General features: G+C 44.1%; 1 protein-coding gene across 3 annotated transcripts in view; it reads left to right on the top strand.

The window, feature by feature from the left end:
* Positions 1-16,122, top strand: part of LOC145412948 (uncharacterized) — a 45,856-nt gene that overhangs the window by 12,768 nt on the left and 16,966 nt on the right. The window contains exons 4-7 of one of the 3 annotated variants that reach the window (XM_080282764.1): positions 416-720; positions 9,954-10,121; positions 12,582-12,743; positions 15,529-15,631. In XM_080282764.1, coding sequence (XP_080138890.1) covers positions 416-720; positions 9,954-10,121; positions 12,582-12,743; positions 15,529-15,631 — 738 coding nt within the window. The remainder of the gene's footprint in view (positions 1-415; positions 721-9,953; positions 10,122-12,581; positions 12,744-15,528; positions 15,632-16,122) is intronic. The other 2 variants (XM_080282765.1, XM_080282766.1) reach the window with 2 other exon arrangements.

The raw sequence follows: 16,122 nt of genomic DNA, 5'->3' as shown, positions 1-16,122 counted from the left end.
CACCAGCAAACTCCACAAAACACTAAACAGCATCACACTCAGCAGCAGCAACACTACACAATCACACACTGCCATCACAACAACAGACACCGTACCCTCAAACAGTCAACAAGCAAACACGCTCATCAATCACTTTTCGTATGTCAGTCATCTAAACTCCCATTGTGTCGACCGACATGTCATCCGATGCAAGAGACAGTTCTCCACAGACCCAGACTTTGCATCCTTCACTTACAACCAGATGAAGCACATCTTTAGCAACACCAAAATAGTTAGGTACCTACCACCCAGTGATCATGTACACTTTAATGATGTGAAGAAACCTCAGTTACTGAAATCAAGGTGAATTGGAATGGAACTTGTACAATGATGTATGACAGGATACAAATTATCCTGAGGTGCTCTTGCTTCACAGGATGGGCTCGTAGTGGTGGCATCAGAGGTCAGAGCTACAACAGGCCGGGAAGAGGAGGAAGAGGAAGAGGTGTCTTAAGTTCCAGAGGAAGAGGCATCATCAGCACTAGAGTACAAGAAAGGGGTATAATCAGCTCCAAAATAAGAGGCCGAGGTGTCATCAGTACCAGAGTTAGAAGAGGTGTTATCAGTATGAGAGCAAGAGGACGAGGAGGTGGAGGAAGAGGAGGTGGAGGTGCTGTCAGTATAAGAGCCAGACGAAGAAGATCCGGGGCACAGAGAATAGATAATCATAATACTACACGGGTGGGTACTTCATTGTATTGTTTTGTAAAGAGAATTAGGCAGGGTGATAAAGAAGTTTGTTGGAGCATGAAAGATAAAAATGGTAGATAGCTAGTGGAGAAGGGGGGAAAAAGTGAGCAGATGGAGAGAACATTTTAATGAGTTGTTGAACATAGAGAATGAAAATAATGCGAGTATAAGTGGCTGGGGAATGGCTGGGAGAAGGAGGGATGTGATAAGAGAGGAAGAAATCAGTAGGATGCAAGTTGTGGAAGCAATGAAGAAAGTCCCCAGGAACTGATAGAATGTGTGGTGAAATGCTGAAGCATGGGGAAGAGATAGTAGTATAGTGGATGTGGAAGATGTGCCATTGGCCTGAGAAGAAGGTAGAGTCCCGAAGGATTGGAAGTCAGGTATAATTATTCCCCTGTACAAAGGAAAAGGGGAAAAAGAAATGTGTGGTAATCATAGGGGCATTTGTCTTTATAGTGTAATAGGAAGAGAATATGGTAGGATACTCACTGACAGAGTTAGGGAAATAACAGAGGAGTTGTTGAAGAACAGAGAGGTTTTAGGAAGGGAAGAGATTTGTAGATCAGGTATTCATTCTTAGGTCTTTAGTAGAAAAGCTAGGTTGTGTAGATCAGATATTCATTCTTAGGTTTTTAGTAGTAAAGCTAGGTTGTGTAGTCAGATATTCATTCTTAGGTCTTTAGCAGAAAAGCTAGGTTGTGTAGATCAGATATTCATTCTTAGGTCTTTAGTAGAAAAGCTAGGTTATGTAAATCAGGTTTTCATTCTTAGGTCTTTAGTAGAAAAGCAAGGTTGTGTAGATCAGATGTTCATTCTTAGGTCTTTAGTACAGAAACTAGGTTGTGTAGACCAGATATTCATTCTTAGGTCATTAGTGGAAAAGCATCTAGAGAAGAAAAAGAAGTTGTATGTCCCCTTCATGGATTTGAAGAAAGCATATGACAGAGTGGATAGACAAGGAATGAGGAAAGTATGAAGAATATATGGAGTAAATGGGAAGTTTCTGAATGCCGTGAAGAGTATGTATGAGGGTGCTAAGGTTGCAGTGTGTGTGAACACTGAATTGAGTGAATTTTTCTGTTTGAATGTTGGATTGAAGCAGAGATGTGTCATGTCTCCGTGGTTGTTCAATCTGTATATGGATGGGGTTATAAAAGAGATACAAGGTAGGGCAGTGGATGTTGGAGCAGCCTTAATGAGAAGCGCAATGTAAAGGTGAATGTAGGGAAGAGTGTAGCTATGGTCTCGGAGAGAAATTGTCACTGAATGTACAGTAAGGTTGTAAGAGGAGGAAATGGAAAATGTGAGTGCATTTCAGTATGTGGGTATTGTGATGAGTAAGGATGGAAGTTTAGAGGGTGAAGTGCTTAAAAAGATACAACAAGGAAGAAAGGTTGCTGTTTTTTTTTAAAGCAGTGATAAGAAACACGGAAATGAGCATGGAGGTAAAAAAGTCACTCATGACATTATTGTGATACCAACTCTAACGTATGGAAGTGAAGCTTGGACCTTGCTGGAGGGACATAAGTCAAGAATGAGAGCAGTGGAAATGAGTTATTTGAGAGGAGCGTGTGAGACACAGACTGACAATTGAGAAAGTGAAGGAGCATTGTGGTGTGGATGTGGATGTGATGGAAAGCTTTAGGAAAAATACATTGTGGTGGTTTGGCCATATGGAGTGGATGGAGAGTGAGAGACTGACAAGGATGGTGTATGTGAATGAGGTGGAAGGGGGGAGAGGGAGGGGGAGGCCAAGGATGAGATGGAATGATCGAGTGGAGAGGTGTATGATAGAGGGGTGTGTGAGCTGGGAGCAGGGCAGTGAAATGGCAGGGGACGGCCACATGGAGGCGATTTGTTTGTGGTCACCCCTTACGGGAGTAAGGCGTCTGGCAGTAGATAGATAGATAGATAGTTTTATCACATCACACTGGTTACCTTATCAGAATGTGTTTTCATAGTCATATGATATAGCACTGCTAATTATCTGATTGTCAGCGTTTCCATATAGATCTTTACCAAACATCAAGCCAGCTTCTTACTTTTTCACATAGATGAGTAGATGATGATGATTTTTGACCATCTAGGCTATGCCCACTCTCTTGTCCCTTGATCCACAGAATTTCTTATATCATTCAAGAATCTCTCTCTCTCTGACAGGTTTTACAATCCTCATAATGTACGTGTGTGTGTGTGTGTGTTCTCTCAATTGCCTGCCGTTTCCTCTCTTCCTACTTCTTTCGTACCAGCCTTTTCTGTCGTTCATGCCTTCATTCCTTCCCCTTCCTTCTGCCTATGGGTGACTCCACACTGAGTGACAAGCCAAATGGTTTCCTGTATACTAGGAAACCATTTACTCCTGTGGGTGGTAACCACATAACCAAATTATGGCAGCTGGTTGTTTAGTGGGTAATTAAGGCATTCCAATTGGATTGAGCCTGCGTAGGTTTATATCCAAGGGGTGGTTGGTGTTTAATGCTCACATAATGCCACTCAGGGATGAGTGAGGCTGATCACTCTTAAATGTCAGGACCAACTTGCCAAGCCCCAGGCTCCTACTCTCCTCATGGGGTAAAATAGGATTGGATGATGATGAATAATTATGATGATGATGAACGATGATGATAATGTACAGTATGTGTGTCTGTGTGTGGAAGGAAAGAGGAACCAAAGGCTAGTAGTATTGTTCCTTCCAAGAAAAAATTGAAACAAAGTAACAGAGAGTAAAATTCAAGATCCGCTTGTTTCAAGTCTCTTGGACACACTGGATTTGAAAGACAGGAGGTCATAGGTAACAGGAAATATAGACAGAGGAAGTCAGTTTCAAAGTTGACCTGTTGTAAACATGAAGGACTGAGTGTAACATTTTACTCTTGCATTAGAGAGTTGGACAGAAAAGAGATGAAAGTTTTCTGCTAGACGGGTCTTATGAGCCTGCTGTAGTGGTGCAGGGATGCAAGCAGACAGTTCAGAGGAGCAGTGACCATTGAAGTAGTGATAGAAAAGAGATAAAGATTCAACAGTGTGGTGAAGAGACAGAGGTTGAAGGAAGCCAGTTACTAATTCACTGCATGGATGGACAAGGGGCCCTCAAGACACAGGGTAACATGTTGGTGGGATGAGGGTGTAGAAGCTGCAGTCAAGGAGAAAAAAAGGCTTTTCCAGGAATGGAAAAGGGAAAAGGGATGGTAACAAAGATGAATACAGTACACTCACTATTTTTGTGATATATACTCTTGCGAAATTTTGTTTCACGATGGCAAGGGAATGTTTTTTTCTTAGGAGTCTCGCGATTTTCCTACTATTTTCGCAAGCCCCCGCATCTCCGCAGTCACTTGTTGTGAACTGACCATTGAAGAGATGTTGGAAACAGACGAACAAGTCAATGACAACGAAGTTCAGGAAGAACCCTTACCTGTCCCACCGGGTGAGCTAACAACTCGCCACATTTGAAAGAGCAAATTGAGGAATGTGATGGGAGGCCAGAGATCAGGGACACCTTCCTCCTGATGGTGGATAGACTTCTGGCTAATTACAAGGACCTTTTCAACACCAGAGTTCATGCACGTCATCAGACTCTGATAACATCGGGAAGTGGTGGTGTGGGGGACTCAACAATGGTGGTGGGAAGCAGTGATGGGGCAGGTGGTAACTAGCCACTGCTCCCAGCCTCGGAACTCATCTTCAAGCAGTTCAGCCCAAGTGTCAGTGTTAGTAAATTCTTTGTTCAGTAATATATTATATGTCTGATTATCTGTACAGTAATCCCTCCACTGTCCGACGTAATAGAGCCATAGGCATGTCCGGAAAGTGGTCCTGTCCAGATAGTGGGCACGTGCCTCCTGGACTTGTACTTATGGACCCTAACTCAGAAAAACACCTATACAACTCCCTCTGGACATACATAGCACCTATTTAAGACCCAAATCACACCAATAAGGGACATAAAAGACTGAAATAAATGCAAAAGAAGCATAAAATGAGGTTTTTGAGGTAGGTTCATACAATATTAAACATTGTGGGTACTTACAAGTCCCTGGCTCCTGGACTGGTAGTTATGGACCCTAACCTAGCCTAACTCAGAAAAACACCTCCCTACTGCACATGCATAGCACCTAAGACACAACATATTCACACCAATAAGGGACATAAAAGAGTGAAATGAGGTGTTTGAGGTAAGTATAGTATGGAAAATACAGTAGAGTACAGTATGAAACATTCTGCCTACTTACAGCAAGTCCATGGCCATCTCAATGAATAACCGCCTCCTCTCAGACTCTGACAGTAAGAAGGATTTCCTGAAGCACTTGCAGTACACTGTTCATGAAGTCTTGCACTGAACTTAGTCATTCGCACTCAGAAGTCCATTCTCTTCACACTGCGCACTCTTTGTCTTACTTATGCTCCATTGTAACTTAATAAGTGTTGCACTCTGCTTTTTAAGTCTTTCCACTCATAAAACCAATTTCAAAACAAATCACAAGTGTATTTACATTAAATTTAGTCCAAAAATGTTGTATTTTCACTCAAATTTCTACATTCTTTACAATACGGTATGCACTGTTTTTCTTTCACTGCACAACACTAAATTCCCGTGTGGTCTAGTGGAGAAGTTCTTGCCGTTTAATCACTGTCAGAGTCTGAGAGTATCGCTGACAGGTGACCTAGGGGTGTGTCGCTGGGTCATGGTGATGGTGTACCCACTGCAGACGACTCAGAAGATAGATGCAAACTCACGTCGAGCGGTGACTCCACCGTGGCTGATGTGCTGGGCTGTGGCTCGGAGCATGAGGGCCTGTCTTGGGGGGGTGACAAAGTGGAGCCAGGGCTGGGCACAGCAGGGGTCACGGGCCGTCAATCGTTGATTGACGCAAGGAACAACGATTCTGATGGTTTATGATGCGCTGCCTGAAAGCACGCACTTCCTCCAGAAGTCCCAAGGGCCCCATCTCCCTGTCACAGTCCGGGTGTTCCAGGTAGTCCAGAACGAACTCTAGGTGTTCCAGGAGTACGCTTAGCTTGGGGATGGCTGGAGTTGTGTCATGCTGAGAGGAGTCCGCATCATCGTCGCCATCCTCGTCAGAATCTTCAAGCTGGGTACTGACACCTGCAACTGAAGATGCGATCTCGATATCAGACAGGGTCTGATACCCAGGATCGCCCTCATCGTCATCCAACCACTCGCGCACTTCATCAACATCAACATCGTCGCCGTGCGCACATAGACTTGCATGGAAGTCATCTACGTCGAAACCTAGGAAATCGTACTCCGCATCCGTTCCGAGAAGCAGACGAAACCAACCATTTTCTAGAGTCTTGACAGAGATTTCCTTCCATGCACTGGCCCAATTGTAAATGGCAGACTTGATATTGTAGCGGCGAAGGTTTTCCAAAGTCTGCTGGCCTCGCGTGTCCCGTCCCTCCCTGCGCTCGTCCTCGTCCTCGAGAACAACCATCACCTCGTCCAGGAACTTCCGTCGGTATAGGCGCTTTGTTGCCGCGATCACTCCTTGGTCCATTGGTTGGATGAGAGCAGTAGTATTAGGTGGCAGAAACATGCACCTAATGCGGCCATTCTCAGCCACCAAGTCCTTGTCGCACGGGTGGGCAGGTGCATTGTCGAGGAGAAGGAGTGCCTTTACCTGGTCGCGTGGGATTCCCAGTTTCTCCGTCTGGTAATGTATGACCTCCTTGACGAAATGGCGGTGGAACCAGTCTTTGAAGATCTGGGCTGTGAACCATGCCTTCAAAGAATGGTACCAGACGACAGGAAGGACATCCATCACCCCACTAAGACAACGAGGCTGCTTTGCACAGCCAACAATAATGGGCTTAAGTTGGTGCATGCCGTTAGCATTGGCACAACACAAAGCAGATAGCCGTTGCTTGGAGAGCTTGCGGCCAGGTACACGCTTCTCCGTCTCCTCGGCTAGAGTGTTTGTAGGCAAAGACGATAAAATAAACCAGTTTCGTCAGCGTTGTAGACTTGACAGAGTGTGAGGCCCTCCCTGTCAATCAAGCCCTTCACCTTGTGCCGAAACTCCTCTACTCCATCCTCGTTAGCATCCAAAGCTCCGCCATGAGACTTACGGTTGGTAAGGCCATGCTGTAACTTAAACGCGAAGAGCCAACCCTCAGATGCCTTGAAGTCTAGGGCGTCGTGAAGCCTTGTGAACTTCTCAGCAGCAGCCTTCAGCTCCGTACTACGTACCATCACACCAGCAGCACGTTGCTGTCAATACCAAATCAATGTGGAGCAGTCGACTTCAGCAAACTTGGGAGTAAACATCATCTTCCTCTCCACGTTGCGTTTGCTTTTCGGCGAGAAGTCAGCCGTGTACTGTATGAGTTTGTCTCGGGATCTCTTAATATCAAACAAAGTAGATCGGGCCAGGTTAAACTCACGGAGGATGCGTGAAGAAGACCATCCCACATCTACTTTCTCCAATATCTCCCGCTTCTTCTCCAGAGTCATTACCACTCTCTTCCTCTTGTCATACGGTGGGGCCATCATCATCACACACGAAGGAGAGGCACGAGAGCAGCAGGAGTCCTGCGGCAGGTAAGGCACCACCACAAAAGCGAGCACGTGGGCAGCCATGACGACGAGCGTTCACTTGCGACAAGAGACAGGTGGAAAGTGGGGAGGATGCAGGGGCGCTCTAGCGGATGTCAGAGGAATGACGCGCCACAACAAAGCTGTCCCGCGCCTCGCACGCCAAGTTCAAATTACGGGCAGGATTTTTTTTTTTTTTTTTTAAAGATCCCTGGACGGTTATGTCCGGTTAGTGGGGATGTCCGGAAAGAGGGCGTCTGGAAAGTAGAGGGATTACTGTATTTCATTTATAGTAGGGGTATTGTGTCATTAATGGGAAGCTAAGGGGGAATGAGGTGGCTGACCCCGGAACCAATTACCACTTATTACGTGTAAAGTATACGCACGAATTTCGTGAGTTTGAGTTTCACGCTGCAATTGCGGTACCAATTAGGTGCGAAAATAGTGAGTGTACTGTACGTGGCTGCCAAGCGTAGGGCTAGAAAGGAGGTATACAAGGCAAAATGTGTCTCACACATTTTTACTGGATAACCTAAATAGTGCTGATATGAAGAACATGGTATTTAAGGTGGCAAAGTAGATGAAGAGGGAAAACACGGATATCATGGGTGAGCAATGTGTGAGTAGAATGATGAAGGAAAGGTAGTAGTGAACAGTGAGGATATTAAAGATGCCTGAGCATTATAACTGGTTGCTGAATGAGGAGAGTGACTGGAACAGGGAAGGTTTGGAGTCAGCAAATCCAGTGTTTCACCCTTAGCGTTTGATTAACACTACTACTTTGAGCAGGGTAATAGGCAGGATGCAGTTGGGGAAGGCAACAGGTGTGCCTGGGTTGATTGCTGAGAATCTGCAGGCCTCAGGAGATATAAGAGTGGGTTTGATAAATATGATTATATGAGTGTGTTGTCCCAGATGACTGGCTGAAGAGTGTGATTGTAAATGTGTACAAGGGGATGGGCGATGCCCTGGGCAGATGAAATTATAGATCCATAAAACTTTTGGACCAGATAATGAAGGTAATGGAGAAAGTGAGAGAGATCTAGAAGGTATGATCAAGGAAAGAATGAATATTGATCAGATGCATGGGTTTATGCCAGGCAAAGGGACCAATGATGCCATATTCATTGTTCAGCTGCTTCAGGAAAAATAAATAGGAAAGAAAAGAGATTCGTACTTTGTTTTGTTGATTTGGAGAAGCCCTCTGACAGAGTCCCTAGGGAGTGGGTGAAGCAGGCAATGAGAAAGCTTGGGATCAAGAAGTGGCTTGTTAGAGTGGTTATGGTTATGTATGTGGGTGCTCACACCCAGGTGAGAGAGAACTGAGATTTGACTAATGAGTTTTCCATGAAAATTGGTGTGCATCTGGGGTCAGTCTTGAGCCCTTTATGTTTATCATGATGCTTGAAACCCTCTCATGTGACCAGAAATGGACTCCCGTGGGAGATGTATACTGATGCTCTGGTGTTGATTGCAGAGAATGAAAGGGAGGTGGAAGAAAGATTTAGGAAGTGGAGAGTTAATATGGGGCAGGAAGTCTTGAGAGTAAATGCAGATAAAACAATAGTGATGGTATCTAGGGCTGGTGGCAGTACTGTCAAAGAAAAGTGAGAGTGGTCATATGTGGTTTCTCACAAGGGCATGGAAAGTAATTCCATCTTGTGCAGTACAGTATATATTTAGGATTAGTGGGTCCATAAGATATGTAGTTTTATCATAGGTAGACTGAGAGATAATGCTGATTTTGTGTGCAGTGCGTTGGGTAGAACGAGTGGAGATTTTCAGGTGTGAAAGGATTGATCTTGCTGGTGAGGCTCTTGAGTGTGTGAAAGAGTTTTTGTTATATGGGGGACATGGTATGTGCTGGAGGTGGGGTTGGAGCTATCTCTGTGGCTAAAGTGAGGAGGGGTTAGAAGAAGTTCAGGGAGCTGTTGCTTCTCCTGACGTGGAGAGGGGATTCCCTCTGTGCCAAGGGATTTTTATGTGTGGCATGTATTAGGAGTGTAGTGCTGTATGGTAGTGAGACCTGGGCAGTTAAGAAAGAGGATATTTGTAGGCTCAGACATACAGAAATGACAATGAGTAGGTGGATGTGTAGTGCGTCCATGAATGCTAGGCCGGGGGGGGGACTAGGTTTATGAAGAAAGAGTTAAGAGGAAGTATGGGATAGAGATGTATTGGTTTTGTGATAAAGAGGGATGAATTGAGGTGGTCTGGGCAAGTGAAGAGGATGGAGGATGACAATTGGGTGCAGAACTTGAGAAGTGTGAACTTTGGAAGTAGGGTTGCGAGAGGTGGACAGAAAAAGACCTGGAACGATGTCATAGAGTTTGACCTCAGGGAGAAGGGACTGAGATCAAGCAGCATGGAGAGATGCCATTAGGTGACCAAGGCTGACACGTGCATGTTTGTTGGAACGAAACATTATATGTATTGAACAGTCACAGGGGCTTATACGCCTTTGTTTCATTCTACCATTGATAACTAAGTCACCAGTCCCAGTTCACAGAGGAGTATAGATGAGTACTGGTTATAAAGTTGACCTTTGTGGTCACATTTTAGGGAAGCTTGGGACTTGACAAAAACTAATTACCTGCCTTTGTAGTATCTTGTAGTCAGTAAGTGTTAATCTAAGCCTTTTTCTTTTTTTTTTTCATATTGTTAGGAGTGGCATCAGCAGGCAGATACCCGTGACATATCGGTGAGACAGCAGATTGCTCGCAAGAAGGTAGAGCAGGCACGCCGCACCCTTGCCCTCACAAAGCAGGCTCAGAGCAGGCAGGCTCGACAGGACCTTATCAATGCCCACAGAGGCAACATTGTTCCCAGCTTAGTAGGTTTCATACTGTCATAGGTTGTTTTAGTGTTTTGTTGTGGTTTATTTTAATATTTGTCTGGCAGTAAATATTAATGCCATACATATAAAAATACTGTGTATATATATATATACAGTGTATATATGTGTACAGTATGTAGACTCCTTTTGTTGTAATATAGTTGTGTGATACTAATTTTCTAGTTTCAGCCTTCTTCTAGTAGTAGTTTTTTATTTTCTTATGGTATTTCTTAGTCATTGCCTCCAGATAGTACGGTAATTTAATAATGTTGTTAGTTGTACTAATGTACCAATGCTGATATTGTATGGATGGTGTGCAGTGACTGCTAGTGGGAAATGGATGAGGAATTTGTAGGTATCAGTTCAGTCCTGGTTGCAGAATATGATGATTTTTTTTTTTTTTTTTTTTTTTTTTTTTTTTTTTTTTAAGAGTCCATACAGCACCAGTAGTTATAAACTTAAAATATCTCTCTTTGTCTCTCAGTTTCAAACTGTAAAACAGGGTGTTTTCCAGCTGAGTTGTGTGCCACTAGAGAATGCCTTGGTAACATCTCACCATCCATACCCAGCATTGTGCTACACAAATGCATGGCCACCACAGTTGTCCAGGGTCTTCAGCCAAATAGTATCCTTAATGAATACTCACCTTGCTAAAATTCTTTATCGCAAGGAGATGTTTGTTCATGTTGCCAGACAGAAGTGTGACCACCACCTTTCTCTGCTTCATTATTGACTCAAAATACAACTAAAAATATCAGTTGATTCTGCCCTAAATAGAAAGCTGCCTCTCACATCACAACACATGTTACAGTGCTCTATGGTCAGTGACAGAGATATTATTTTATCATAATCCTAGCAGAAAACCTCTGGGAATGATCAGCTGAAGTGGTTGCATGTCTGCAGCAGATTTCCTGTCCAGGTGATAGACAGCACCTCACCAGGGTTAGACCAGGGTCTTTCCTATGGTGAGGTGCAGGGGTATATGAGGAGGTTTGGTTCCAAGGCAGATCCTGAATCTGCTCCATCTGGGGTGCTCAGTGCCACTTTGTGTAAGCTCCTTTGGTTGACAGGTGTATATAGTCTGAAAGACCAGGGTTACTTATGACAGCAACGTATAGGTGAGCCAAAGGCCTCACCACTAGCAACAGATTGGGCTCAGATTATTCTGAGCCTAGTCTGTTGTTGTGAGAAGTGTTGAAGAGCTCAGCTGTTCAGATGTGCAGCTAGCAGGATCAGAGTAGTGAAACATACAGGGATGATATGGAGAAATCAGTAAAATGCAAGAAGACGTATAAGAGAGTGTTTGGAGTTGAGGTATAAAAATCATAATATTTGAAGGGAAAGACTTCTAGCTATGTGAAAGATAAGGTCCAGCAATTTTTAGAAAGCTGTATTTGTGGCAGATCAGCCTGAAGGAAGCCTTGCCAGCTGTTCAGAAAATCGTAGTTGGAAGCAGTGTTTAAATTGCCAGGGAAGGACAGGATGAAATCATGTTGTGTGTGCCTCTGGTGGAGTGAAGATATTGAGAAGCATGACTGATTAATGGATGAATGTATGCACCACTTCACGTGTTACTTTTTCAATAGTTTTATTATTTTTACGTTTTATTGTGCCTGTTGCTGGATCCAGCTCGCTCCTTGTATCAGCGATAGGTAGGTTTAAGCTGATAATGATGGTGGCACTTTGTGTCACATAATATGGATGTTGATTCTGCTTTTGGTCATTTTTTTATGACATACTCTGTTTAACTAACCACTACAGTACACTAATATACAAAAGGTTGGAATGGGTTTCCTGTATATTGTTACAAATTTGGTACATTGTTGGAGGGACATAAGAGTGAGAGCTGTGGAAATGAGTTATTTGAGAGGAGCATGTGGAATCTCATGGAAAGACAGATTGACAAATGAGGATGTGAAGGAGTGTTGTGGTGTGGATGTGGATGTGATAGGAAGCGTTAGGAGAAACGCATTGAGGTGGTTTGACCATGTGGAGAGGATGGAGAGTGAGAGATTGATGAGGAGAGTGTATGTGAGTGAGTCAGAGGGGGAGGGGGAGGCCAAGGATGAGATGGAGGGATGGAGTGGAGAGGTATATGAGGGAGGGGTGTGTGAGTTGGGAGCAGGGCAGTGAAATGGCAAGGGACAGGGCAATGTGGAGGCGATTGGTTGTATGGGATTAAGGCAACTGGCAATAGATAGATAGATATTATTGTAGTGGGAGTAGAAACACATTGACTTGATGTGGAACCAGCCTGTAGATGTCATGATTCTTGTTAACAGTCAACTTATTAACAAGCTTTGTTAATTTTTTAAGCATGGTACTTTTGTTGTAAATTTAAACTGATATGAAGATTGATTGGTTCCTTGTTAAGTTCAGTATTTGAAATCACAGTAATTCATGTAACGATACAAAGTATGAGTCATTCAAATGTTGGGGTTGCATGTATGGTGGTAGCAGAGCCGAGGTAACCTTGGAACACCACTACGTGTGCGTGTGGGTGGCAGTGGAGCCATTGTGCGTGGACTGCGCTCAGACCAGTTGCTGTTAAACAAGATAAGGCAGGGTCACAAAGCCCCCACACCAACACACACACAGCCTGCTTCTTTGTCACATCAGGTTAGTATTGTCATCTTCATGTATAGCAAGTCATTGTTATGTCACTGATGTGTTCCAAATTATCATAATTTCTTACATACAACTGCTATTGTAAGTTTGAGGAAACTGATACCAGCGTTATAGGTAGCAATGAAACTTTGGTACTCAATTTTAATAATAAAGCACATAAAAAGAGCAACTTATAATAAGGTTTTCTTTATTGGGAGATGTGTGACCCAAATGATGGAACTTTTTCTCATTTTATAGACAACCTCCCATCCCCATTTACATTCAGGTCCTGCTATTTGCAGGGGTTACCAGAACACCACATGAATGCTGAATTCCGCAGATTGTCCAAACCCACTGCAGAAGTCACCGATTTCAATGTTTTAGCTATTCCTGTTACCTGCAAACCCACAATAATACCTGTAAATGCATTTTATGGCACATTAATACTTTCTAAAAAGATAGTTCAGGTTGATACACAGGCCTTTTGGGGCACAGTGTACTGTACTCACCATGCAATGATGTCAATGTTAGTTTGCTGTGTGCTGAGCAGCACATACCTATGTAGGGTAACTGTACAGTTTTAACTGTACATGACAGTATTTCTCGTGGAAAACATGCAAAAAAAATCACTAATGAACCACTAGGAACAGCTGCTGCTGTAGGAAAAGCAGGAAATATCTTAAAATAATTTCCCAGAAAATTTCGCAAATATACAAACCCCCAAATAGAGGGGGTGGACTGCACAGTAATGTACAGTCTTTTATTATATTTGGTTCTTGGTGGCGATTGGTAACACTCAATAAGATTTTTAACCTCTTTGGCCCAGAGATGTACACTAAACTCTCTCATGTCTTTCTCCACATCATCCAGTGTGTCATTATGTATCACCAAATGGGAGCAAATTTTTTGAATTCGATAGGAATCCCCCCAAATTTGAAATGTGTGCCATTTGGTGGGAGTCCCTCTACACAGACACTGCCTTAAGTGTCATCACCAAAACACTGCTATTGATGTTGCAGAGTTTGGTAATTTTTCTTTTAATTTGTTATTTCTGTCTCTGTGTTTAGTTTTCTTCTCACGTTCATTATTAACCCCTAAAAGACGGTTGTCCACATATGCTGTCCGAGGATATTAGGGTCAAAAGACGTGTCTGCATATGCTGTCTGAGGATACTAGGGTCAAAAAGATGGGTGTCTGCATATGTGGTCATGCCCCCCCTACCCACCCAATCTCCCTACCACCACACCAACACACCACCCCCGCCCTCCCCACCCCAACCCCCTACTGCCCCCCCATAACCCCCACCCCCACTTTCAAACCCCCACAACCCCCCAACTCACTCCACATCCCCCTTAATCCCCCACCACCCCTACCATCCTTAACCCCCATCCTCCCCACCCCAATCCCCCACCATCCACCCCCATGCCCCCCACAACCACCCCACACACCCCCACAATCCCCCTTACCACCCCCACCTCCTATTCCCTACCCCCTTCCCCCACCACCTACCCAAACCACCTTGACCCCCTACCTCCCACACACCCACCTCCACACCCCCACTTCCCAAATCCCCTACCCCCAAAACCACCTCACCCTCTAACCCCCACTGCCATCCCCACCCCTCTACTCACTTCCCCATCCCCCACTTCCCACTGCCCACCCATCACCCTCCCAACCCCACCCTACCACCCCACACCCACCTCGCACCTCCCCCAACCACCCAGCCCACCCCCCCTGCACCACCCCACAACCCCACCACTAACCCCTCCCACCCCCACCCCCACCACCACCCCCGACAAACCCCCCACCATTTCGCATTCGCCGAATACGCCCGTCCGGAGCGTGTCAAAACATTCTGATGCCTGTCTTTTAGGGGTTAATTATGTACATCCGTCCTCTTCAATACATTTCATGCTCATATTTCCTTGTGTATCTCATCCTTAAATAACAGCATGTCAGGCCCCCCACCCCACCCCATCCCTTCAGGCTGCCACTCTGTGCTCTCGATCCACTATTGTAATGTTGCATGGCAGCTGTGTATATGGTGGAGGTTGTCACCCTGCCCTTGGGTGGGAAAGGAGGTCCGGATGATGATGATGATGATGATGATGATTCATTCATCGCCAGACGCCATGTATCCCAGACAGGGTGGCCAAGGGCTTAGAGTTAATTGTTTTACAGGGAGGGGCACTAATCCTCCACCAACCCCACTTGACGTAGGGATGCCAACAGCATCTGGTGTTCCCAGGCGGTCACCCATCTAAGTACTAACCAGACCCAACGTTGCTGCTGCTGCTGATGATGATGATGATTATTATTATTATTATTATTATTATTATTATTATTATTATTATTACTACTACTACTACCATGGACAATGAACTGTGGCATTGTTAAATGTGCTAGTTTTTTTTATTTGATTCTTCCCTCCTTTGTATGGTTATTTGTAGCTTTGATGAGACTTTTTAAACTAAACAGGATTAGTATTATGTTTAATAACACCACTGCTAACTGGGTTCTCTCCTGAGCTAAATAAAATTGCCAGGTAGGAGGAAAATCAAATTATAGATTACATCACCAGATCCAGAAGGCTTCAGGAACAGCTTTACATAGGTGAGTTGAGCAGCATAATCCTCTCCAGCCTTATTGTCATAGTGGGTGGTTGCATTAGGATGATGATAACACACTTATCCTGGATTAGAAAATGCAGTATTGGAGATGCTAAAGATAGTACAATGAACAATGAAAAGATTAAGTAAAGCCTACTAGTTCTTCAAACTAATTTTTATTTTCACAGAGGGGAATTGGAGGGGAGACAACCCGAGGTGGAGGATCTCTAGTGTCTCTTACCTCTCAGCGTGGTCTCACCGTCAGCATAAAGAACAACATAGCTTCACATGGTCAGTGTTTTGTATTTTTAAAATCTATCTTAGTTATTTGCTAATTAGAAAAGGAGTATATTTTCCATAGTGTAGACCCAGTGAATTTGTTAATACAGTATACTGTACTGTGCAATTGAAAGGATATTGTCCCTGAAGATAGCCTTATATGGTACTTCCCTTTGACACTGGAAGAGGGGGTATATTGTATTTAGCCAATATGACACTGGAAGAGGGGGTATATTGTATTTAGCCCATCTTTTCATATCAGAAGAGGTAAGTGAACCTTTATCTTGATCATCCCATGGAACATTGGAATAGAATGATAGTATTGACAGTAGATCAGTATGTACAGAGTATGTTCAGAGGCCTTTGACTATACTAGCATGCGTAGGTCCTGTCACCCAATGGCAGCTCTCTATTTGTCAGGATCTTGACCTATTTTCCTGCTCAGTCCCCTAGTCCCAGGTCTCGACATGAAACCTAACCACACATCTTCCATGATTTTTGTC

This window comes from Coenobita brevimanus, chromosome 94 (genome assembly GCF_032717465.1).
Source record: "Coenobita brevimanus isolate Jiangsu-jjx chromosome 94, ASM3271746v2, whole genome shotgun sequence".
In the NCBI taxonomy this organism is placed as follows: Eukaryota; Metazoa; Arthropoda; class Malacostraca; order Decapoda; family Coenobitidae; genus Coenobita; species Coenobita brevimanus.
Note: the sequence above shows the minus strand (reverse complement) of the source record. Positions and strands in the feature narration are given on the sequence as shown.